The sequence below is a fragment of the Polistes canadensis genome, unplaced genomic scaffold (genome assembly GCF_001313835.1).
Source record: "Polistes canadensis isolate GaletaPanama2010 unplaced genomic scaffold, ASM131383v1 scaffold_0, whole genome shotgun sequence".
Classification (NCBI taxonomy): Eukaryota; Metazoa; Arthropoda; class Insecta; order Hymenoptera; family Vespidae; genus Polistes; species Polistes canadensis.
Window position 1 is genome coordinate 914,650 of NW_014569547.1, and position 27,249 is coordinate 941,898.

The 27,249-nt window shown below is 34.0% G+C and overlaps 1 protein-coding gene across 1 annotated transcript in view; it reads left to right on the top strand.

Annotated features, from left to right (window-relative positions):
• LOC106790650 (discoidin domain-containing receptor 2-like) overlaps nucleotides 1-26,833 on the top strand; it is a 67,859-nt gene extending 41,026 nt beyond the window's left edge. Inside the window, exons 3-17 of the mRNA XM_014755748.1 lie at nucleotides 7,965-8,067; nucleotides 10,089-10,320; nucleotides 11,108-11,255; nucleotides 17,186-17,353; nucleotides 18,038-18,171; nucleotides 18,265-18,472; nucleotides 18,647-18,748; nucleotides 22,238-22,413; nucleotides 22,558-22,729; nucleotides 22,898-23,301; nucleotides 23,547-23,684; nucleotides 24,006-24,388; nucleotides 24,571-24,808; nucleotides 24,926-25,075; nucleotides 25,191-26,833. Of these exons, the coding sequence (XP_014611234.1) occupies nucleotides 7,965-8,067; nucleotides 10,089-10,320; nucleotides 11,108-11,255; nucleotides 17,186-17,353; nucleotides 18,038-18,171; nucleotides 18,265-18,472; nucleotides 18,647-18,748; nucleotides 22,238-22,413; nucleotides 22,558-22,729; nucleotides 22,898-23,301; nucleotides 23,547-23,684; nucleotides 24,006-24,388; nucleotides 24,571-24,808; nucleotides 24,926-25,075; nucleotides 25,191-25,340 (2,906 nt within the window). The 3' untranslated portion in view covers nucleotides 25,341-26,833. The remainder of the gene's footprint in view (nucleotides 1-7,964; nucleotides 8,068-10,088; nucleotides 10,321-11,107; nucleotides 11,256-17,185; nucleotides 17,354-18,037; nucleotides 18,172-18,264; nucleotides 18,473-18,646; nucleotides 18,749-22,237; nucleotides 22,414-22,557; nucleotides 22,730-22,897; nucleotides 23,302-23,546; nucleotides 23,685-24,005; nucleotides 24,389-24,570; nucleotides 24,809-24,925; nucleotides 25,076-25,190) is intronic.
• The last annotated feature ends 416 nt before the right edge of the window (nucleotides 26,834-27,249 follow it).

Genomic DNA, 27,249 nt, shown 5'->3' on the forward strand with positions numbered 1-27,249 from the left:
TAATATATAATATATATATATATATATATATATATATATATATATATATATTTTCCCCACAAGTATGATGATAGAGAGAAAAGTGTAAAGGGAGAAACGAATTGCTTGCTTCGCGAGAGAAGACCCACCCTGAAAACCATCTTCCGGATAACCGTATTATCCGGTGGCATTGTCTAAGGCTAGCCAATTCGAAGTAATGAGACACAGTCGGTTGCGGAGAACAATCGACCTTCCTGGCATGGCAGAAGCCGCGACGTGCCTTTCTACCTTCTCTACCACCACCACCCCCCTTAAGCTCCACCACCACGCCCCCAACAATCTCTTCGTTTCATCTTCTTTCTCTCATTCCCCGTATCTTCGTTCTTTCTTCATCTCTTCTTCCCGAGCTCATTCTACCTTTTCAACCCTTACCCCTCTACCTACTTTATAACAGACAGAGTACCGCATCCGTTTTCACGGAATCCCCTCTCCACTTTATAAGAAGGAACACGTCAATCCTAAGAAGAAGAAGGAGATGCATCCTGCACGTAAAATCCACACCCGTTCTCTTTCTTATTCTTATTCTTATTTTTCAAAAAGCGTAGTCACGGATATATTCTTCTTCGTATTCTTTGTCGTCTTGAAAACGTAGTAGTAGTAGTAGTAGTAGTAGTAGTAGTAGTAGTAGTAGTAGTAGTAGTAGTAGTAGTAGTAGTAGTAATAGTAGTAGTAGTATCATCGGTGGCTGACTGTTGTAGGTGTACTACGTGTCCTTGCTATTATTACTTGCACCAGCTACTGCAATGCACTCGTAGTATTCAACAAACGAAAATATTCTTCCTTCGAAAACTTATCGAAACTTTTCGTATAAGATCTATATATATATCTATGTTAAAAGTTTATATACATTTGTTACACGTTATTTTACAAAATCTCTCGTTAATTTGTGTAATTGTCATTAGTATTTTATATTATATAAAACAAAATGATATATACACTTTTGTTTAGACGTCACAAACCCGACAATAGTATTTTTAATAATAAGCTTAAAGACAAGCATCCCAACCCCTTCCCCACACTTCCCCGTACTCAAAACTAACGAGTAGTAAGCTTGGAAATATTCACTCCTATACGGAATACAACTCCTACCGGATTTACTTCTGCTTAATACCCCAGCAGGCCTATACCCCATGAAAACTCGTTAAAAAGCGCTATTCGGTTCATTTGCACTCTTTTACTAGAAAAGTACTCACCCTCTGGCCCTGTCCCAACCCTTCCACCACTTCTACAGCATATACTGAAGTTTCTTAACGTTCCCACTCGTACACGCAACTCCGAACAAACAGCTTGGAGCTTTTATTGGAATATTACTTTCAACCCTCTCTCTCTCTCTCTCTCTCTTTTTTTCTCTTTCTGTTTCTCTTTTTTATTCTCGGTTGATCTGAAAAAAACTGAGTAGAGATTTATTGTTCTTCTTGCTGTAGCTCTCTCTCTCTCTCTCTCTCTCTCTCTCTCTCTCTCTCTCTCTCTCTCTTTCCTACGAACGGATTGCTCGGAATTCTCACATTTTCTTTAGTCCACACGCACGTTACCTTTTTTCATCTTTCTTTCTTTCCTTCCTTCCTTCTTTTCTATTTTCATTTTTCTTCTTCTTCTTCTTCTTCCATCCTTCCTTGATACCTTCAACATTCGATACGTATAACCTATCCAGTTGGACGTTATTCATAGCGTACTTCGATATTTCCACTTTTATCTCCGTCAGATACGTCTTTTATTCCTCGGGCCCAGTATGCATACTAAATCAGACGCTTACCAAGAGTGGTGAACGTTCTAAAGGGGGTGGGGCCTTTTCGGCGAATCTTTCTCTCTCTCTCTCTCTCTTTCTTTCTCTTTTTCTTTTTTACTCTTTCTTTTTCATTCTTTCTCTATTCAAACTCCTCGGCATGATTTAATGCCTTATTTGAAATTCTCCTAGCGTTTTGTATTCGATACTTTTACGTGTCACCCAATGAATACATAGAAAATACCAGATAGTTTCTGTCTTTTTGACATCAACATCTCAAGTCTCAAGTATAAGAAAAATAATGAACGTTTAAACCTGTTAACTCTCTCTCTCTCTTTCTCTTCCTCTCTCTCTCTCTTCATTTAGATATTATCGTGTTTAATTTTAATGATAACACTGTACGAAGTAAATTTGTCAAAAATAGAGAGAAGATTAATTAATTAATAATATATTTAAATGAAAAATAATGTAATAATTAGACTGAACGAAATATGAAATAGTATTCGATATAATATACTATTGGATGTTTTTTATAATATATTTTTATTCATTTAATTTTTTATTTCCTTACACATGTGCAATAGAATTAACAAATTATTGTAGACCAATGTTTCTTTCTTGTAATTGTAAAAATAAAAAAATATATTATCAGATAAACAACATATAGATATTTAACAAATGTCCAATTCATCGATCAAATCGTATCTCTCGTATAAATTACTAATAATACTTCTTCAATAATTTTTGTAAAGAATAAAAATATGTACGACTATGGAGGTAAAATAACTGTAGGCCACTTTTTGTTCCAACTTTCGTTCCCTTTTTTTTTTCTCTACCTTCGACTTTTTAACTCTCTCTCACTCTCTCTCTCTTTCTTGTTCTTCTCGCGTGTATTTCACACAAGTTCACGATTTATGAAGGTGCAAAAAGACGAATACGTAATTTCCTTCTCTTCTTCTACAAGAATACCGGTAGTTTCTCTCGGTATTTTCATTTGAAAATCGAACATACGATACGGGAGTGATCGAAATACACGGAATAGAAATGTACATACGTAAGTAGAAGTAAATACGTGTTCTCGTAACGTTCTAATAATAATCATTAACATTATTATTCGTCTGACTACTAGAGTATAATCAAAATAAAGTTAATCTAAGTTAAACATAGTTAATTGATTAAAAATGCTAAACTCATGCATATACTAGAAAGATAATACTTTAACATTGAATTATTTCAAAGTTAAGGTATTTAAGTATCCCGAAAATAGTTAGTAACACGCGTCGTCTAACTTAAGAAAATGCAATAACGTTTCTATTTAATTCATTTGAATGAATTACCTCGTAAAATCGAGAACACGTGGTTTTATTACTTTACGACCGATTAAATATAATACTCTCTTGCAACGATAATTATTTGATTAGTTGAAAACTATTCGGTAATAAATATTTATCGAATTATTAATATTTATTAATCGTTAATTTTTATCCTTCCTTCCATTATCAATAAAAGAATCATATTTTAAAAAAAAAAACCCCGGAAAAAAATGGAGGAGAAAAAAAAGAAGGAAAACAAAAACAAAACAAAAAGTACCCAGAATTAGGGAGGGGGGGGGGAAAGCACGGGTTCGTTCGATCGATTTTTGATACCACTTACACGTAGAACAGGTCGGCCCCTTTTCTAGTTTTTAAGAGACGTTAAAATAGTCAAATCGTTAACGCGTCCTATGAAAGCCGGATTTGAAAGTTTCTCACTGAGTCTGTGTGTCCGGCACTTTGCGACAATCGGCTTTCTATGTTTCCGTATTTTTCTAACACATGCACGCACACACACACACGTAGTTTGCATGTTTTTAGAGCATTGCGATTCCAATACTTAAGCCTTCTCTATCTTCCCCTTCCCCCACCCCTCTCTCTCTCTCTCTCTCTCTCTCTCTCTCTCTTTTACTTTTCGTCATATGGAACGAGGAACGAACTCTAAATCGGTAGCAGCTACTTTTCGAATCGTAGCTAGGAGAAAATGGTACACTGTGTTGAATATACTCTACAGATTCCGCCATTTTGTTTGGAACTTCGTGAGGCTGCTAGAAAATCGGAAGTAGTCAGAGTCAAGAGAGATACCAGAGGATCCTCTTTCGATCGTTTACTTCCTTTCTCTCTCTCTTTCTCTTTCTCTCTCTATTATCCAACGACTCTTTTTCCGTTCTCTTCGAAAGCGGTGGGAACGCGTCAGGTGTTCAGACTATAATCCCTCAGACATCGGATGGTACCGATGGGGATAGCCCATGGCTCGTTGCAGCCAAGCCAATGGCGCAGGAACATCCCCCCCTAAACTCTACTACCTTTATCTCTTTTTCTCACACACTTATTTCCACCCCCCATCCTTTCTCTCTCTCTCTCTCTCACGATCACTTTTTTGACCCCCTCCCTTCGATTTCTCCAACTACGTACATTTGTATTTTTCACAAATATTTCGTACGTTCTCATTCAAAACGTCGTCGTATCTATTGTTTCTTTTTTTTTTGTTTATTCTCCAAGAAGAAACAACAACACGTTGTTTCATTCACGTTGAATCCTAACTTTCTCAGTTAAGCTGCGAAATGACACGAACACTTAAGTTGTGAGCGCACGCGTTTAGAAGACAGAATTCGTTTCAATTTGTTTTCATTTTCTTTTTCTTTTTCTTTTTCTATTTTTTATTTCGTCCATTTTATTCCTTGCTAACACACGTTTAAATCGCCGAAAGTTTTAATGGCACTTCTCTCGCGCGTTCGTGCACGAGATAGAAAAAGAAAAAAAAAAGTCATTCGCGCATACTCTACACGCGTATGCATGCCATGCATGCATGTATGTATGTATGTATGTATATATGTATGTATCTACGTGCATGGGCCGAGACGAATGTTTCGCTGACGCTTGAAACGACGATGTAAGCGGGACGAGAAAAGAAGTTTAACGAGGTACAAGAGCAGGACCAACGCGCCGGGAATATTAGCAAAGTTTTTAAGAAAATGCTCTGAGTAACGTCTCTTCGATATAGGATATGTACGGAAAAAGAGAAAGAAAAGAAAAAAAAAGTACAAAAAATAAAGAAAGAGAGAGAGAGAGAGGTAGAAGGAAAGATAGACGAAAATGAAAATAGTAACGGACGTGCATATAGGACAGGAAACAACCAACAACATAGAGAAAGAGTAGGAAGAAAAAAAAGATAAGACATGAAAGTAGTAAGAGACGTGCAACGACAGACAGTTTAACAAGTAGTAACAGAAAGAAAAAGTAAGACAGAGAAAGGGTGGACAGACGTGTTAAAGTAGTAACAGTCGACGCTCAACGACGACAGACGCGGTAAAAAGAAAAAGAGGAAAAACAAAAAGTAGTGCGAGAAAAAGAGACGTACGGGTTAAGTAGTAATAAACGTGGAATGACGGACAAATAGCAAGTAGTAACGGATAATGTGAGAGTAAAGATAGATAGACAGACGTACAAGTAGTTACGGACGGACAATGTCAAACAGGAAACAATCGATAACGAATAGAAAAAAAATATATAAATTAGAATAATATATTTTAAAATAATAACGAAAACAATAGTAGTGCAACAAGGACAGATGCAGAAAAAGAGACGACTGTAATTGCGTAAGTAAATAACGGGTATAGCAAGTAGTAAAAGAAAAAGAGAGAAAGAGAAAGAGAAAGTTAAGTCAGACGGATTATACATTACAAATAGTCACGGGACCAATTGCAACGTCAAACAGGAAACAATCAGTAACAGATAGAGAATAGAGTGAGAGAAAGATAAACGGATATTATGCGAGTAGTAGTAGGTAAACGGGCATGCAACGACGACAGATGAATAACAAGTAGTAAGTGCCAGGTGACAACAGACAGGCAGATAGCCAAGTAAAACTAGACGTACAAAGACAGATTGGTGACGGAGGAGAAGAAGAAGAAACGGATAGAGGTAAGCAAGCAAGCACCACCAGACTATAGGACAAATAAAGACGGACCGACGGAACAGTAGAGAAAGGAAAAAAGAAGAAGAAGAGAAAAAAAGACAGATAAAGAGCAAGTGCAAGAGCCCGTCTTTCTCGTCAAAGGCTTCAACTTATACCTCCCTCTTCACCCCTCACTACTACCTCACGCTCTACTTTTCTCTCTCTCTCTCTCTCTCTCTCTCTCTCTCTCTCTCTCTTTCTCTCTCAGTTACTATCTCTAGCTTTTATACCCATTCCTCCCATTCTCTATGTTTTTCTGGGTGAACGCGACGAGTCGCGTGCCGTTTGCTCTTAAAGGCACTCTCGTGCTTTCGAACGTCCCATCGTTAAGCGGCTCATAGAAACCCAAACGCTAGATCTACATCGTCGTAGTTCTTATGCGAAACGTTTGTGTAGGACAACATCAAACGATCGTACAATCCTCCCGCTTCAACCCTTTCTCTTTCTCTTTCTCTTTCTCTTCCACCCCGCCCCCCTCCCGTTTCCTTCAATGAAAAAAAGAAAGAAAGAAATATGTGGAGTTCGAAGAAAAGGCAACGAACGTTTACGAGCGTAAAGCATAAATTCGCTTCAAGTATTCGTTCGGTTTTTTAAAGGTCTCAATTTGCATTTGTTAATCGGCCTTAAGTCGCAATGCTTATCATGTTTTATTAAAAAAAGAAAAAAAGAAAAAAAGAAAAATATCTGCGAATATTAAAAGTTAATTTCTCGATCTTACTACCCGTTTCGTCTCGTGCTTGACCCCCTTTTTTCATTTTTTTTTCTTTTTTTTTTTATATATATTTTATTTCCCTTCCGTTTTTCACCGCGACGACGACTATATAACACGTTTTAACTTTGTTCGTCGCTAAAAAGTAGTATAACACCTTTCGAGAAGGAACGTTTTATATATATATAAAAAAGAAAATATAAAAAAGAACAAAAAATAGCGCTACCCGTGAAGAAACAAAAAATAAATCGAAACGTTTTATTCGAGTTTGCGTAGAATAACGTTCGTTACCATCGTTTCTCCTATGAAAAATAACAAGAGAAAGAAAGAGAGAGAGAGAGAGAGAGAGAGAGAGAGAGAGAGAAAAAGAAATAAACACAAAAATATATCTATACCGACAAATATTCCATCTGTTTATGTAAATGAATTTCACTGTCGACGTAACACAACACGCAAGTCCAAGCTCAAAAGTCTTTGGATTCGTGTTTGCATGTTTGTCTGGCACATTAAAAATATTTCAAAAGAACCACCTACCTCCCCTTTCCCCTTTTCCCCCTCCTCTCTTTCCTTAGGTAGAATTATAGTTCCGTTCTAATGAAAGAGATTTTCGGTACGTTCTTTAATACACCACCCCCTCCTCGTAGTTCATTACGTCTATGAGAAAGTTTAATGGAAAAATGACTTGCGAACAATGATGACAAATGTAAAAGCAAATTGAAACATGAATGAAGATCTAACTGAAAGACAACTAATAAGTACAAGCGATTGGATAATAAGCCAACAACGGCAAGCGTTCGTTGCCGCCTGCGGTCCTCCGGGCCATTTGCCATTTGCCACTTATTCCAACTTCGCAAATAACTACGAATAGTATAACAACAAATGCAGTGCCCAACCGTTCGTATAATTACTGTTGTTTACCTTCGAAAATTCTAACTAATGTACATTTCTATTCTATCTAAAAAAAACAAGGGGTAAGGGGAAGAAAATTCTAGAATACAACGACAATTGCAGAAAAAAATAAACAAAAATCTAAATACGATTTGGACTCTTCGTAATTCTCATCCGTAAATTTTCCGTATCGAAGTGAAACGAAAACTCGCGTTCTCTCTCTCTCTCTCTCTCTCTCACTTCTCCTCTTCTCTTTCTTTTAGATTTTTTTTTTCTTTCCTTTTTTTTTTTTTGCACACAAACGTCCAGACAAATCACACGCGAGATTGCGAAACGTCGATAACGGTACCTGTGGAAATTGTACTGTGGAAATTGTTCAACTTGCAATTATAATACGTGCATACTACATGCGAAATGAATAAATAATGTTGATGATGCATATTTTGCATCGATCAAAATATCATTTCCCTACCTAACTGTAAAACTATGATGTGTATTTACGTATATTTATAAATTACAAATATATATATATATATATTATTTTATCTAAATACACATATATTATTATTTATATATGTGTATGTTAATTACATTTGTGTTATCTTTAATTTACAGGATCATGCAATCAGTCGTTAGGTATGGAATCCGGTGATATTCCAGATTCTTCCATCACTGCATCATCGTCGTACGTAACTAATGTTGGTCCGCGTAATGGAAGGTAAAACAAAATCTTTTAATATTCATTTTTATCTTTTATTGAAAAATTCAAATTTCTGATTTAGAAAAAAAAAGAAAATAATGTTTCAATAAATGAAATAAAATGAATATCAATCGTTTACAATCATCATTCGATTCTTATTGATGCCTAGCACAAAATAAACATTTTAGAAACAAAATTTATATATAATATATAACAATGTTACAACTATAAAAAATACAACTTTATCTTTTTGGCACAAACATAAACATATTTTTAAATACGAACTATAATATTCGAATACTTTCCCGTGTTATGAGAAATTAAAATAAAATTAAAATGTAACCAGATATAATATGTATATGTTACTTCAAAATGGCATTACGTTATGAAGATTTAAATGAAATACTAGAACGTTCTACTACGAATTTAATGAAATTCACAATTTCATTTTCTCGGAATAAAAAAGGAAGTTAAAAAAAAAAAAGAAAAGAAAAGAAAGAAAATCATTTTACAAAATGACATTAATATTTATGAAAGGAAATTGAATAAACTACCTTTTCCCCCTATCTACAAGATATCGTAACGCTTTCTCTCTCTCTCTCTCTCTCTCTCTCTCTCTCTTTTTAATTTTCTTTTTTTTTTGTTTTCCTCGTGCATCCGCACAATCTATTTATGATTCAACGATACCATTCGGTTTTTTCTTTCGTCAAAATACACTTTTTACATTTAATCGTTTTTAATCGTCATCTACACGTCGACGAAAATAATTGACGTTGTGCTTGACAAGTTGAATATTTTTGTGAAATGCGAAAGTAAAAAAGAATAAAAACGGAAAGAGAAAGGAAATAAGAAAAATATAGAGAGGACAAAAAAAGAAAAAAAAAAGAAAAAAAAAGAAAAAATTAGAAGGCTTACAGTATATCGTTCGATTTCGATATTCGAGTCGGTGTATTCTGTTTTTCGTCGTTTCAACGTCGAACGCGTGAAATTGAATTTTATATAAACCTATATATAAATATATATGTATATTGGTTTATATGTATTGGTATATCCCATATAAGTGTGTATATGTATATTATATACACATATATATCGGTGGCTTTTGAGGAAACACGATGGGACACGATATTATTTTCCACTTTGTAAAACGTAATAGCGTTGAAAAATATGGTTAAAGGAAAATAAAAACTTCAACGATGAAATATCTTTTCATGCACAGCGAATACTCTTTACCGATAATACTAATATTCTCTTTCTCTCTTTCTAATTTTTCACGTTTCACCCTTTCTTTTCTTTTTGTATATATATATACATGTAATTTTTTCTTGTCTTATCTTTTATTTGCAACAACAGGCGCATTTCCTTCACGCGAAGGTATGCCACATTATCGATTGGTCACGTATTTTCGTAACATTGTATAACTAGCCAAAACAAAATATTATCTAATCATTTATAAAAACTACATTGAACAATCTAAAATATTTTTACATAAGTTTCTGTTAAAATCATTCTCAAATGAAAACACTATTGACAAAAGATTAAAATTATTCGCATTATTATATACGTTGTCGAGAGAATATCAAAATCTAATTTTATAAATAATAATTCGATCTCTTTCTCTCTCGGTTGTATGTGGGTGTGTCAGACGGACGACAAAATAAAAATGAAAAAAAAAAAAGATAACAAACGCAAATGGAGTTGAAGATAAAAATATAACAAAAAAAAAGAAAAATAACACGAGTGAAGAATTCATAAAAATGCAGTTGCACGAACGATAATGAAAAATGATTCGTTTAAAAATAACGTAAAAGAGAGATAGATAGACAGAAAGAGAAAGAAAGAGTAAAAATGAAATAAAGCATCAGTTGCAAAATAAAATCATTTCAAAGTGTACCCCACGCCCCCCCCCCTTCCCCCTCCGCCTCCGTCCCGTTCAGAGTATAACACCGAGTATTTTCCGACATTAAATCAATATCACGTTGCTTTTCGTGTTATATACAAACACACACGCGTGCACACGACAACAACAACAACAACAGACTGCGAAAGGAAACGGCGGGTGGTGCATGGTGTCCGAGGAGTCAGATTGAAAGAGGAATTCGTGAGTGGTTGCAAGTGGATCTTCCGGGAGGTCACGTGATCACTGGGGTGCAAACGCAAGGTCGTTTCGATCATGGTCGTGGCCAGGAATACGTCGAGGAGTATACTCTTGAGTATCGACGACCGACATTTACCGAGTGGCGTCGATATAAACGTTCAAATAACCAAGAGGTATACTTAACATTTATTTTACTCTCCCCCACTCCACCCCACCCCACCCCACCGTCAACCCTTTTCCTTTCTTTCTTTCCTTCTTTCTTTCTTTCCTTCTTTCTTTCTTTCTCTCGTTTTATTCTTTTTTTATTATTATTTATCTTCAACTTATCTATCATTTCCCCCCTCTTATTTCTTTCGTTTTTTTGTTTAATCGATTTAACCAACTCGCCACGTGACTGTTATTCATATATCGGACGATCTCGTATAATTATTTTTGCACAGACATTTTTATCATTAAAAGAAATACGACTCGACGACGATTGGGAATTCAATTTGGAAATCGATTGAAGTGGTCTGACTGACACGCAAATTTTAACTTTTATTAATTATTTAATCATTTGTGTATGTGTATGTGTGTGTCTAACGATTATGATATATAAATATACTTTCAAATATAATTATAATAATATCAATTATAATGAAATATTTGCAAATTTGAAATTATTCTTTTTATTTAAGACTTTTTCTCAAAATGTAGAATACTATTCGAAAAGGTCGAGTCTTTGGAGTCAACGACACACGGTTTTTATCTTTCGTTTTTTCGGACAAGTCACCCATCCGTGTTATTTATCGTAACCACGTTGCTTGAATTTAATGATCTAAAGTGAACTTGTAATCCGACGTGGTTAAATCGATTGACTAAATTATTCAAATATAAATATATATATATACACGTTATATGTGTAATAAATATTGTAACATTGTTTAATAGATATGTTAGGGTTATATATTTTTATTTTAGGTTTTCCCTGGCAACAGCGACACGTCTACGGTGATCTCACATAATCTCGTACCGCCAATTTTTGCTAGTCAAATTCGGATCTTGCCACATTCGGTTCACAGACGTACGGTTTGTCTTCGTATCGAGTTGAGAGGTTGTCAAGATACCAGTAAGTATATATTCTAAAATAATATTATTTTTAAATGCATGACATAATAATTATCATTAATATTCACCGATATCTAAAAATGATGAAGAAACCCAAACTACTTCGACTTGTAATTCGAAACTCGTGGCCCGATTAGCATGACAAACTTGAATTTTTATTTTGGTATTCTGCATATTAGATTACAAATTTAATATCACCTACATTGGGTCTTGCATTTAAGTTTATAAATAAAATCAAGTTAATCTCAAAAGTTTTTAAATAAATGTCAAGTATTTATAATAGAATCAAGGTTGTTGCACATCGTGTTTTTAAATATCGATTCATCGTTTATTTCAAAATATTAATTTAAAAAGAAAAACAAAAAAAAACAAAGAAATATAATAGATCAAACAAAAAGAAAAACTCTTGGGGGAAAAATTGTTGGCAAAGAAAAATCCCGTGATATTAATACGCTCTCGTGTTTACAAAAAAAAAAAAAAAAAAAAAAAAAATAGAAATATATTCGTAGAAGGTAATTTCTAAGCTTTCCACGCACGCGAGCCGATCATTTTCCAAAAGGTAAGAAAACGTTGGAAATAAGTGACGAAGCAAGGAAAATAGTGGAAAATAGTGGAAAAGAAGTAAACGAAAAGTCGTGTTGATTCTACGAGAAAACAGCATCCACCTATTTCCGTAGATATCTATTCTAGCACGAACAAGATAAAACGAGAGAGAGAGAGAGAGAGAGATAGATAAAAAGTAAAAGAGAAATAGGAAAAAAAAAGAAAAAAGAAAAAGAGGTAGAAGAAAGTTTAGAGAAGAGAAGAAGGAAGAGGTGTTACGACGGGAGGGTTGGGGAAAGGGGGCAGGGGAGCGGTCGATTAATTTCCAAATTGCAACTCGATTCAATTTGGGAAAAGAGCGGCCGTTGAGAACCGGGAACGAGAGTACTAGCTAGAGATCCTACTGTTGTTGATACTGGTGTTAGTGTTGTTCGCGTTGGTGATGTTGGGTTGCAGCATTTGCTGGGGGTGCTGGTTACTGGTACTGGTGTTGGTTACTGGTACTGGTGCTGATGCTGGTTCCAGCTAGGGTGCCAATTCGCAAACTCCTCAGTCTACAGTACTGGATTCCATTAGCGTCGGTAACGGCGTTATACGAACTAGCTCGTTGGTTCGACTCATCGTACATTTGTTTTCGACCTAGTTCCTCCTACCCCCTAGTTCATACTCTTCCCTTTCATACTAACCCTATTCTCTAGTATACACCATACACTACATACATACATACATGTATCTGCTTAATGGAATCGATGGGGAAGAGAGAGGACATTGTGTTTCATCGTCCGACATAACGAATACATAACACCAAACGCCGCCGCGAGCATTATAATAATTTCTTCGATATTACGGGCACCCTAGGCACCCACGGCGTAGTACATCCTATCGTATATACTAGTACTACTACTATTACTACTATTACTATATATCCTTTCTCATGCCAGCCATTTTGTTCTTGTCGTCGTATCGTATACGATACCACCAAGACAACACAACACACACTTCCTTAACAATATTTTCTAGCCCTTTCTAACTCACCCTCTAGAATAAATTAAATGAAAGATCGAGCACGGAAGCAAAACCATGGATTATACCTTCTTCCCCTTTGGTATACTTTTTATATTTCTCTTATTAATTTTTTATTCTATATAATCTCCCCATTTATGCGTTTAAATTAATCATTTAATATAATATAATCGATAAAGAGAAATGTGTATTATATTTTATATAATAATTTATGATTAATATTGATATATGTTTTTTCTTAAGATTAATTTTAAACGAGATATCACATTGTTCAAATCATTATTTCACGATATGAGAAATAATCTAGAATAATTCATTTTTATTCGATATAAGTAATTATTCATTTCTTGTTGGTAAAAGCGTTCTAGTTGCAAACACCCTTTTATCAGTTTTATTTTTATCCCAAGTACCTACTCCTCGCTAGGGTTGGTTCACTTCCGCGATCTATTTCTGAATATTTCTTTTTTCTCGTCCTTTTTTTCACACTCTCTCTCACACACACACACAGATAAACTCTCCTTCTCTCTTTTCTGAGTTAACGAAAGGTCGCAGCACCTTGTGCTAGTTAATTTATGTATGGGTGCGTGACCCGCGTATAACAAACGCTGCAGTACATCACCGTAATGATATTTACATACATTTGCATGTACCTTTTATCCGCTCAGTTTAGCCACATTAAAAGAGAGAAAGAGAGAGAGAGAGAGAGAGAGAGTCTTGAACACGGAACAAGGTTTTCTACAAATTATACTAATCCGCAGACGGAGAATGAGAACTCTCAATTCCTCCCACACCCACCCCCACCCCCAGCCCGTTTCATCTCTGGAGTTTGAAGGAAAATCGAGCCAAGGACTTCTTGGATATTCTTTGGCTCGGTTTATTGAAAAAAATACTTTGAAGTATCTTGAGAGTCAAAATATACGAGCGTAAAAGGAAAGAAACAAAAGGATTCATGAATGCAACCTGAACGTATTTATAAATACTTTTCTTTACACGTATGTACCTATGTGTATATGTTAAGTGAATAAAAAACATAAAAAAAGTAAAACCTACAACGAATAAAAAGAGAGAGAGAGAGAGAGAATGAAAAAAATGTTGGTATAAGTAATTGAAGAAAAATAATATATGTATATACATTTTTTTTTTGAGTAGAATGAAAAATGTAAAAAGGTAGCTAAACCTTGTTGAAGCAAATTTGCGTAAATGATTTTCTTAAACCGTTAATAATGAGAAGGTAAAAGAAAAGGGAGAAAGGAAAATTATGAAAAGTGTTGAGGGTTTTAAAGAATAAAAAAAAAAAAAAGAAAGAGAGAGAGAGAGAACTTGAAGTAGGGAAATTTCAGGCCGACACCGACATAAGAAATACTTGAAGGAGAAAAAGAAAGAGAACGAATGAATGAGTGAGTGAGTAAGTGAGTAAGTGAGAAAGAGAAAGAGAGAGAGAATGAGGAGAGCGTGCGAGATCGAGCTTGGTCTACGGAATGGCAGATTTATGGAGGTCGTGCACGGCATCTGGTTAAAACAACGTTGATGCCGTACCCCAACGTTGAACACCAGCGATTACTTCCGACTAGCCGAATCTGGAATCTCGCAGAACGAGCACCACTAGCACAGTATTGCCAGCACTAATACAGTAACAGCAACACAACAACAACAACAGCAACACAAGAGCAATGCATGCACCATGAGACAACAGTAACAGTAACAGTAGCAACAGCAACGGGTACCTCAGCAGCAATTGGGGTAGCACCTAACGCTCGCCACGGTCACCACTAAAATCCAAACCCAAACCCAAACCCAAACCCATTGTTCTCCGGCATTGACATTTTCGATCGTCCACGGTTTTCTCGGTCTTTCCCAGTTGACCATGTTCAAAACCTCATCCTTCGGTAATTACTAACGTCCAAATAATCTTTCTCAATGCAATTCGAATCTTTTCTTTTCTTTTTTTTTTTTATACATATTTATAATTCAATTTAAAATTTTATTTATTATCTTTTCTCCGTTATGTTATATTATTATAGTTTATTTCATTTTTATCGGGTTGACGCGTATTTCTTTTTTCTTTTTTTTCTGATTTTTTTTTTTTAAACACGCTAGAGTCACTTTTTATATTTCTTCTTCCTCTCGTGATATATCTAGTATATGCCACTTATTTTCTATCATCGAGATAGATCTGTAGAAAAATATATTTACATGTGTGTGCGTGTATGTATGTGTATGTGTGTACAGTTAGAAAAGACCAAAGCGTTTTGAATGAAAGCTTTCGCACTATCGGTACGAGGTCATTGCACTTTCAGACACGACGCGACACCGATTGCGATCGGCAATGAATGAAGCACGAATCTAAATGGAAAACTTGATACCACCCCGATGTATGAGGATGGTGTCACGTGATAGCTATGAACATTTTCACTAATGGCGCGAATTTTGTTCGACGTCTGGTACATATCCGAAAGACTTCTGACATTTGCACTTTTAAAAAAAACAAAAACACATCTCTCGAACAATAAATTAACATCTCCACCGTAGATCCAAATTATTAACAATTTGTTATACAAGTTTCGTATATAGATATATATAACTCGTTTAAATAAAATAATTTCTCTATATATAGAACAAAATATGACCCAGTTCGCGTAATTAATAGTTAGTTTCGAAACTGTAACAATAAAAGACGCGTTCTATTTATATTTTCATTCCTATGAAATAATAAATAATCATCATATCGTCTATACGAAGAAAATACAATAGAATAGTAACATTAGGTCACACGTCAAAGAAATAATTTGATAGGAAAATTGATCCCGTCTCCCGAATTAAATTTGTTTTCGAGTTCAAATGTCAATGATAGATATTATCCAGGTAACGTTCAGATACTCAAGAGATCTCGACTTCGAAGCCCGGCAATAATTTAGATGACGGACGAATGGAAGATTGCCACTTTAATTCAATTACCAAATAACCGGATTAACGTGATAGAGTAGAATTACCGGTAAGAGCGCCGTTATTATCGTACGCGATGATTCGTGGTCCGATTTTGGATAATGCATTTCCCGTTTTGCCATTCCTAATAACAACGAATCATTTTCATTTACTGATAACAACAACATTATAAATCTATCAACGTGAATGAAAGAAATCTAAAAAAAAAACAGAGCAATAATAATACGTGCAATTAAATTTCTTGGATAAATCAAACGAACGATTTCTTCTTAACTTTAAACTATTTTTTTTTTTTTTCATTTTAATTTTGAGTATATTTCGAAATAACATTTATCGAACATCGAATTAACATTAAAGCCCCCCCTTTCCCCTAAATGAAATTGTTATTATCTTAAGATTGATCATCGTGTTCCGGAGGGTTTTGACGGGTAATCCGAAAAATTGATTATTTTACCTTGTTCGTGGAATGAAAATAAAAACAAAGGGATTGGAAAATGGGGATGGGAGGGGGGGGGGGCTGGCACCGGGGAAAAAAGAAGATTGAGAAGAAAAAACACCGTCACGTACAAGATTCATCGACGCTAATTGCTGATTATTAAATCAAAATGAACAGTGCGTGCTTTGTGACTTCGCATCAGCATGTTGCTCATGGAAATGTTAAAAAATTATTATACGTGGTCACTTATAATTTGACCGTAACATGCTTGACCAGCGCATCGCGTGACAACGTAACTCGCGAGAGTAAAAGAAAAAAACAGAGAGAGAGAGGGGAAGAAGGGAGACGGGAAAGGGGGGGTAGTAAAACAGCCGACATTTTGCGTGTATAACCGTGAAATATTAGAAGCAATTAAATGGCTTCTAGCGCGAAATGGCAAATCGAGTGGGGGCGCGTACGCCATCTTGTTGTTCATTTTTATCCGACCATATTCAATTGTATCTTATCCATCATCCATTAACCAGCACTTTTTTTAATTTTAGACATTAGTTATAAAAAAAAAAAAACAATCCTCTCGCGGGACGCGTAATTAAAATAAAACTATATATGGTCGAGTCATACGCGTCTAATCTTATATTGTTAAGTCAAATGCTCTTATTATGAAGAGAAAAAAAAAAAGAAGAATGAAAAATACGAGAAAGGATTGTATTTTTATTTTATAATACACATAAAAAGATTCATCGTTAAAAATATGATTGTTTATCACGAGTATATATATACGTCAATTTTATCGCTGAAATAAAATGATAACAATATAATTAATATATATATATATGAAATAAAAAAATTATTGCAATATAATTGATACGCAATTTTTAAATTGATATTAATGTATAATAATACGACATTTTATAAGAAAATATACTCCTTATTTTTAATTGACGTTTCTATATATATATTATAGATATATAAAATATATTTTTAAGGTGGCATCGTGAGTTACACAATACCGGAATCACCTATGGAGGAACTCAGTGACACTTCGTACGATGGTAAAAGGCAGTACAACTCGTTGCTGACCGATGGTTTGGGCCGACTGATAGATGGCGAGGTCGGCGCAGATAATTACAGGCTGGACATGGGAGATGGAAGAGGTAATCGGTGGGTGGATATACGCCCAGGGTGTCGAACGTTCAAATCGAAAGATTTAACAAAATCTTTCTACTTTGTCGGATCTCTCGTAATCTTCTCTTTAAAGAGAAAAAACAACCCTCTCAAAAAAATAAACAATTTTTCCTTGTACATTAAATTTGTGAAAATAGATCGACGCGTAAAAAGATTTCTACCCTTAAACTCGATATCAACGAGACTATAACGTTTTCATCATTTATTTATTTATTTATTTATTTATCGATTATAAATTCGTTCAATCGATATATATATATATATATTATTACTACACTTGACTCCAATTAACTTCTTTTAATTGTTGATAAATCGTTTAATCGATCCATACAAAATTTAAGAAGACTGGCACAGACTGATATTAACTCCATCATTTTTCAAACGTATATCGATACTTGACACTTTGCACTCTTAACTGATAAACTCGTATTGCCAATGAAGAATCGTACCGAAATATCTACGCTAGTGTCTCTCCATTTACTGTCGATCGTTCAATAAAACTTCTTTATTATTATTATCGAATCGCAAACTATCTTAACAAATTAACCGACTTCAATGATCAAAATCAATCGATGATATATTTAATAGATATAATTATTGATAAATTGGAATTGTTTATTATTTAATATCGATTGAAATATTTGTCGTTACAGGAACCGGTTGGGTTGCTTGGATGCGTGATACCTTTCCTAACGATTTCGTAGAAATTATTTTAGAATTTGAAAATTATTGGATATTCGAAGCTGTATACATTTACACGAACAATTACTTTTCTCGAGATGTTCAGGTAAAAACAATCAATTTTATCCTATTCGAATGGATAGATTCACGTTTTATATTTGTACAATCATTTGTTATGATTTTCATGATCGCGTTCCAGGTATTTTCAAAAGCCGATATTTGGTTCAGTCAAGATGGCGAATATTACGAAAACGAACCTATCGCTTATTCTTACATACCAGACATTGTATTGGAAAATGCACGAAATGTGACGATAGGACTTCGCGGTAGGCAAGGAAAATTTCTTAAATTTCATCTTTATTTCGCAGCACGTTGGATCATGATAGGCGAGATTATGTTCGATAAATGTAAGTTTTATATACGATAACCATTGTTAAATTTTAATAATGTTTCACATAAATTTTTCTGTAACACCGAAATTCGATCTTTTTTTTTTCTGATTATTTTCCTTTGAATAATTTCATATATAACACACAATATAACTGTCCTCTTAAAATAACAAAAATTAATATAACTCGCAGCAAATCCATACGAAAACTTAACGGAGGATACTACATTGGTATTGGAAGATGGTGAAATCCCGGTCAGTCCAAATGCAGATCTCAATCTCAATTTGCAAACAGGTACGTAAAAAAGTGTAATCGCGTCGTTTTCGTTATTACTACTCTCTCTCTCTCTCTCTCTCTCTCTCTCTCTCTCTCTTATTTGACTTCTTTTAACTTTTTTTCTTTTACCATGATGGAAAACCTTTGAAAATAGTTCTCGAACCAACGCCAATTTCTCTTTTACTTTTCTTCTTCCAATTTCGTAATCGTGCACCTACCCCACCCAACCCTTCTCGAGAAAGCGAAGGAAGAAGAAGGTAACTTAACTCAACTCGAGCCAATCTTTCTCCTAGTTCGTTCGCCATAGGGCCGACTAGTCTTAAAACAAACGAGGAATAAGTTGGCTGGGTAAGTTTGTCGGCTGGGTGCGTCAAAACCGCAAACTAGTACCACCAAACTAAACCACCATCATCATTATCATCATCACATAGCACTATCACTAAGACTAGCAGCAGCACCACCACAACCATCACCACCACCAATGCAACCAACGACTACTTATATCCCACAAAGTTCCTCTTATAAAGAAAAGTAAGGGTTGGTTTGTCCAATGAACTAACTTCATTAACGAAACGAGGCTGCTATTCTTCAGTAAGAAAGAGATACGATTTAACTGGTGTGTCACCGTCGAAATCCAACGGGAAAGAAATATATATATATATAGTGATAAAGAAAAACGGGATGCGAAAGGGAAAGGGGTAGGTGTGCTTTTATAATTCAAGCTAGTAACTTCCGCGTAACGTAAACAATTAGTCGGATTAAGTGGTAGTCGTTACGTGAGAATGGAAAGCTTGCTGTTGGCTGTGGATATACGAACGAAATGGTGGCTGGGTGGAAAAGGAAGACTTTCAAAAAGCCCAGATAGAAAGTAAAAGATAGGGAAAGAGAGAGAGAGAGAGAAAAAATCTAGCAAAAACAATATTAGATAAAGCAAGGTAATGGTAAAAGGAAGAAAAAAGTTTTGTTTCAATTCAAACAGAATTATACACGATTTGCGATGAAACAATGATCTAAAAGTATTATTTTTCTTCTTTTTCTCTTTTTCCTTTTTTTTTTTTGGTTTTTTATCTTTACTTTTTTTTTTCTCTTTCCTCTTTCCTTTCGTAACTCTTTGTAAATGTAGATTCATTTTTTGTTTGTCTTCATTCGGAAAAAGTTGAAAATGAACCTGACTAAAACGATAACTGACTTTCCAAAGCAATTTTATATATACAAGGGAAAAGATATAAGCAAATATAATATCTGTAACGTGTAACTGTGGTTACCACTGTACTACTACTGTTGTATATTGTACAGTACTGTGTGTATTTTGGCGAACATAATTTTAACTTCAAAGTACCACTACGGTGATATAAACTTCAAAGATATACTTAGTCAAATCTTTTTCAAAAATAAGACACAACCAACCGGTTAACAATTTTTACAAAGAGGGAATTACATTTTTTTGTCCAGTTAATACCTAAAATACACGGAAACTTTGTTAGATTATTTGATTTACTTTTTATTTAAATACATATATATATATATATTATAATATTCGAGTAGATTATCTCTACCGAACTTTTAAACTTTTATTCCAAGCGTTAATTATAAATAAAGAAGGTCGCTAAGTCTGTACGGACCTTTAAATTTCTAGATCTGACGTCTAGGAGAGAGAACAAACGCTTTTGAAAAGTTTTCTTTAAAATGAAGTTTACAGGGACGGTGGGAGGAAGGGAGGAGGGGAGGCGGGAGGGGGAGAGATTTTACGTTGGAAAATGCAAAATAAGTTAACGACGTGTACGAGAAGCAAAGAAAGGTATTTGTGTCGAAAATAAATTTTACATTAACGTCCATTCGGGATAAATTAAACGGCCAGCTTTAAATTCAGTATTCGCATTAAGTAATTACATAAATATCGGTTATATTACTTTTGATACAGTATATTATAACGGTATTATTACAAAGCTTTGTTTCAAAGTGTTCTGATAATTCCGTAACTTCAATAACATGAATATTCATTTACATAATGATATCAATTCGATTGAATAAACAAATTAATATTCGTGCGCGAAAAGAATAAGGAAAAATGATACGTAAATAATATCATTTGGACGATTTGAATCGATCCCACTGTTTTAAAAAAAAGAAAAACAAATAATTATGTCCACCGTTAAATCGTATCGATATATTCGCATAATCAATTTATTGTCAACGCAAAATATCCAACGAAGTGTCCGATGATAAATACTTGAAATATTTCTTTACGATATAGATCGATTTTTATTTTACACAACTAATACACGCGTTTACTTTTGGTAATACAAATCGTCAATAAGATTTATGTAGGGTGGTATGCTAAGGTTATCTTTTGATAGTCTCCCTAGTTTTCTTTCCTTTTTCTTCTTATTCTTCTTATTCTTCTTCTTCTTCTTCTTTTACGGTCAATAAAGCAGCTTTTCGGTACGGAAAATACCCTATTAGTGTTTAGGCTATTAGCTCGAAAGAATCGTATCTTCCCGATGGGATTTTAATCGAACCATTTGTTACATTCCTCTCCCACTCGTCCCTTTTTATTCCTTAAGAATCGTGACCATTCGTGGAAACACGTAGAAAACGGGAAGACTAAGGAAAACAAAAAAAAAGAAAAACTAGACCTAGATCTTCATCGATGTTCTTTATCTTCTATACTATAGTAGCGCTAGTACAATTACTATTCTTTACTAAAAGGTTAATAAATATTAAACGATTAAAGGATTAAACTTAATTACAAAACCTATTACGATAAGCAATGTCGTAATTTATAATAAAAATAATTCTAACTTTAAGTAATTTAAAAAAGATATATAAATATATATAATTTTTGTGCAAAGTGGATATTTTTATTTTTTAAAATACCCGCGGCTCGAAAAGATATACCATGCATATATAAAAAGTAGTATTTGTAATAGACTGTAATTTTGAAAGGTATCGGTGTTTTTCGAGTATATAAAAAAAAAGAAACAAACAATAAAAAAGAAATTTTTTTAGGTCATTTTTTTTATTGCCATGTATAGTCAATTAAAAACAGATCATCAACTTTGGTTTAAAGTAATTTTTTGTCAGATTATCGTAAGTACTTGAAAAATTGTGACTAGAGTTATTTGGGACACTCTGTATATTCTAATCGTACATTAAAACGTATGAAATATTAAAAATGGTAATTAATTGATCATAGTACTCTGTAGATATAAAATATAAATTGTTAATTAAAAAAAATGAAAAAGAAAATGAGAGAAAAAATATACAATAATGTTATTCAAGTATCATAGGATACTAAAAATATCTCACTTGCACATCGTTGAAAAATTGAATGAATTTTTTCCTTCGATTGCTTATGTTCCGCCACGAGAAAGAATAATGATCGTATTTTTTCTCGTAAAAAAAACAAAATTCATAACGCGATTAAATTTATAACAAATAATACGTATATATTTAATCTCGTAATATTATTATATTATTTATATTTTACGTATATTTATTTTACAGTAACAGCCCCAAGCGAAGGACAAGATTATTTAGAAGTATTGATTGGCGTATTAACAGCTATTATACTTCTCTTAGTTATGGTATTCCTAGTGATTTTATTATTAAATCGACGACAAAAGCTTCAAAGTTCACCAACCGTACTTAAAAATCCGTTTGGATTTACGATTAATATGAAGGTACCTATTTATTCATCAATTTTCCTTTTGAAGTATATTAATCACACGAGAAACGTATAAATTAACAAGAACATTATTTCTAATCACGAAACCATATATATCTCATATTCATGAACGGGAAATAATAGTTTCGAAACTATTTAGGGACTACTTTTAAATTTAACACCTGGCGGCATGTTAAATGATGGAGGTAATCATGCATCGGTTGACGCACCAGAAGACGTCAGTGTTCACGAGTCATTAACAATGGAACAATTCGATTCACCGTTGGTTAGTCCGCATTATAAATCCACTTATGCTATCGTAGCTAATTCTGGTAAGTAATGTTAATAATAATTATTTTCATTCATATTTTTATCTTAATAATTATATCATTGATATTAATTACATTTCTTATATAAATTCATCGCAATATATATTATATGTAAAACAAAAACAAAAAAATAAGAAATAAATGTATGATGTTCTATTTTTGAATTCGTAGAACCATCGAAAGATTCGGACAATTCAACGATTTCGGAAGAAAACGTACGATTGAACAATCGAACGGATTCGATATTGGAACCACCGCCGAGTCGTTCATCTTCTCCAACCGAATCAACTTCCCGTCACGTACAACATTACAGAACACTGCAAAATTACAGCAGTTCTAATAGTAACAAATTTAACATAATAACAACGACGACAACGACGACAGCAACAGCAACAACAATTGCAACAACAACAACGGCAACAGCAACACCGACAACAATTGCAACAACGACAGGAACAGCGACAACAACAAATTATCGTCGGGATATTGATCGAACTCATTCGAAACGTTGGCATACAACACCTAAAGAAAAATCTGTTGGGTTGCAGCATAACAATGCTACGTCAATTAACAAGGTAATTTATCACTATACTTATGTATAAAATCATTATATTATATCTGAAGGCGTTCGACGTAAAACAAAGAAAACCGTTAAACGTTTATTCTCTCTCTCTCTCTCTCTCTCTCTTTCCCTCTCCCTCTCTCTCTGTCTGTCTTTTTCTCTCAACTATACCATTATGTTCGATTTTATTTTTCCCTTACGGCGTTGGTGGCGAACTATGGCGCGACGAACATGACGGGGCATAAATTACTTTTCCAGATACCCGCACCCGTCGTCACTTGGAACATAGCTCCTAGCATGAACAAGCCATACAAATGCAAGGAAATCGAACCCACCGGTATAAACCGACTTTGCTTAAGAACCACGGAGAAACTTGGCTCGAGCATTATCGGAGAAGTATTTATTTATTTTCATTTCAATTATAAATTATAATAATATTCCCTCCCCCCTCCCCCCTCCCCACATATATATATATATTGTAGATTTTTATTGAATTATTACAAAATTCTCTAAGTAAAAAACAAATCGTTAATATAATCAAAGTAGTAATAATAATATCTATACAATGACAGAAAACTTCAATTAACTTTTATATTCCATAAAACTCGTATCTACAAACAATTTTATTTAAAGAGAAAAAAGGAAAGGAAAACAAATGAAAAATGGTAAAGTAGACATAAATAAAAAAAGAAATGTATGAAATGTTGGAACCTTTAGGCTATCGTTTGCGAGACCGTAGACCTGGACGATGTTATAACAAGTGCCCCAAGATTGGTCGTGGCCCGTGTACCAAGTTGTATCAACGACATTCGAAGTGGGCACATCAGCATCAGCAGCAGCAGCAACAGCAGCAACAGCAACAACAACAACAACGCTGGAGGGATCGGCATGTCCTGTACGAACGATCAAATGAGAGAAGTGAGCTTTCTATCTGGATTGTCCGATCCAAATGTGGCAAGGATCTTGGGTGTCTGTGCAGCCGAGCCAGCACCGTGGACAATCATCGAGTACACCGAACTCGGTGATCTTGCCCATTATCTTCAGTACAGCGTACCGCTTACAGGAACTTTAAGACCGACCTGCAATCTAAAGACCCTCAGGTACGATATAAATAAAGTAAATGGTATACCATGTGCTTTTGTGTGTTGGTACGCCCCTACCTTTTGGTTAACCCTCGGGGAATCTTTCGTGCAACGTCCTCAGAAAAGAGAAAGAAAGAAAGAAAGAAAGAAAAAAAAGAAAGAAAAATATATAATAATAAATGACTTTCTTCTTTCCGTAGTCAAAACTGTCTACTATACATGGGTACGCAAATAGCTTCGGGTATGAGATACCTCGAATCAAAGAATCTGGTACACAAGGATCTCGCTGCCAGAAATTGCTTGGTTGGCCGATCCTACGCCGTGAAAGTTACCGATATCGCAATGTGCAGCGATCTTTACAAGAAGGATTACAGCGACATTGGTGCTGGTAGACCACCAGCACCGATCAGATGGTTACCATGGGAAAGTATACTCTTGGTAAGGAAATATATTTATATATATCTTTTATTTTTTGGTTTCCTTCATTTCTCAAAACTCTCCCCCGTTATTATATCGAAATGAACGTAATCGAATATACATCGCTTGTTATTTTAGGACAGGTATACCTGTGCCAGTAGTACCTGGTCATTCGCAGTCACGCTTTGGGAAGTTATGAGTTTGGCTAGAGAAAAACCATTCCAACATCTTACCAATGAACAAGTTATTAGAAACGCCGAACATATGTATTATGGGGAAGAATCACAAGTATTATTATTATTTGATTTTTTATTTTCAATATATATAAATATAAAACACTATATCAGATATATATTCCTAATTTTTTTGTTGTTTTTAAATAAACTAATTTGATTTTTTGTAGGTATTTCTACCAAAACCAACGATGTGTCCGGATGACGTTTACAAAATGATGTGTTCATGTTGGAGAAGAGACGAAGAAGCTAGACCATCTTTCAAAGATATTTATTCGTTCCTAAAGAACACAATTTCGGATTATCGACCAGGCACATAACATCGATAAACAATGAACGAATTGTTCCGAGTATATATCGAATGACAACGTTATCGGATGATGGGGTGCTATGAGTAATCTGAAACGATATTCGCCATACCTTTCATTTGAGCTTCGGCACTTATTGTTAGGTGATAAATCTTTAGGAAATACTTTGAAAAATAAAATACACGACCGGCACAAAACATTTTGCTCCCCCGTTTTTTAATGTTCGAGAGTCTGAAAGGAACTTTTCATCGACGAAAACACACACGCAAAAGAAAATAAAAGAAAAAAAAGAAAAAAGAAAATTAAGAAATGCGTATTTGCGTTAGAATGTAATAGATCTAAACGCATTAACCTTAACCTATCTCGCTCTAGATCCGTCAAATGAACTTCCGTAAACGCTAACTAACGGTTTATTTGCTGCTGATTGGATTGCGAACAATTAGCTACACGTTTCGCGTTAATACGATAAACGTGTCAAATGAGAGAGACTGCCAGTGTGTATATGTGTGTGTGTGTGGGTACATGTGTCTGTGTGTGCGAATGTATGGCTGTGCGTATATGCGTAATATGTGTGTAAATTCGATAAACAAACAAAAAATATCAAGTAAATTTATGTATTTTTCCTACGTGGGGGAGACAATTGTTAGGATCATTATTTTTCTTTGAAAATCTTTTCATCTTAGCCTGATAATTAAAAATGTCATTATCTTTTTTTCAAATATGACTTATAAAAAGAACGAGGAAGGAAAACAAATGCGATAAATCCTTCCTTGAAATTATTTGTTTTATTGTTGTCTTCTTCTTCTTATTGGCAATCAAAATTTTTATCAGTATGCTTTTAAATTCGTTGAAAATATTTCAATATTTGATTAATTAATAAATTAATCCACCACCTTTTTTCGGATTTCTTCGAATTTATTTGTTTTTTTTTATTTACGATCTAAATGTAAACGTTGGTTACAATTAAAATCCTAACGACCGATCAAATTTCAAACAATCGTAAAACGTTCCCCAGCCACCTTGGAATTATTTCCTTTCTACCACGAGCATAAATTTCATTGTGTACAGTATTGTGAAATCGGTAATGTGTAATGAGCACGTTATCACGATTATACGATAAGTCTATAACACTGTACATATTAAGAACAAAACTAAGGAAAAGAAAAATGAAAAATTTAAAAATGAAAAGAAAAGAAAAGAAAAAAGAAAAAAAAGAAGAAACAAAAAAAATAATAATCTAGAACAATATGAGCGAATTAAACTAATCGAAATCGTGAAGATTTTTACGGTGCTACTACGCTTGTTAGAGAATCGGATGATCGATTATCTTTGGGTTTTTATTTAAATAATAATTATTATAATAATAATAATAATAATAATAATAATAATAATAATGAGAGCGAGAGAGAGGAAAGTGCGTACGTGATACGAAAATTAAATTCGTTTAATCATTTATTATCTAATCGATCGATCTCGAATATATTTAATAACACATTGTTCGAAACTAAAACAATTATTTTGTCGAGAAGTTTGTGTTTTTTCCTTTTTTGATCTTTTTTTTTAACACAGCAATACGTGTACTTATTATAATTTATGTTTTTAGTGTGTATTATTATTATTATTATTATATCATATATGTATTATGTATCTCCAGGAATAGAAGAAAAATTTGATGAACGTGTAAATCGAAAAATGAGGAATACGTTGATAAAAAAAAAAAAAAAAAAAGAAACACTATGCCTTTATGTGAATCCGCTATCCGAACGCTCTTTCTTCACTTCTTCTTCTAAATCTACTTCTAAATCTACTTCTACATTTTCATCTTCTTTCTCTTCTTCTTCTTATTATTCTTCTTCTTCTTCTTCTTCTACTTATTCTGTACAATTTTCTTCTATCATTTCATTTACACTTAAAAGAAAAA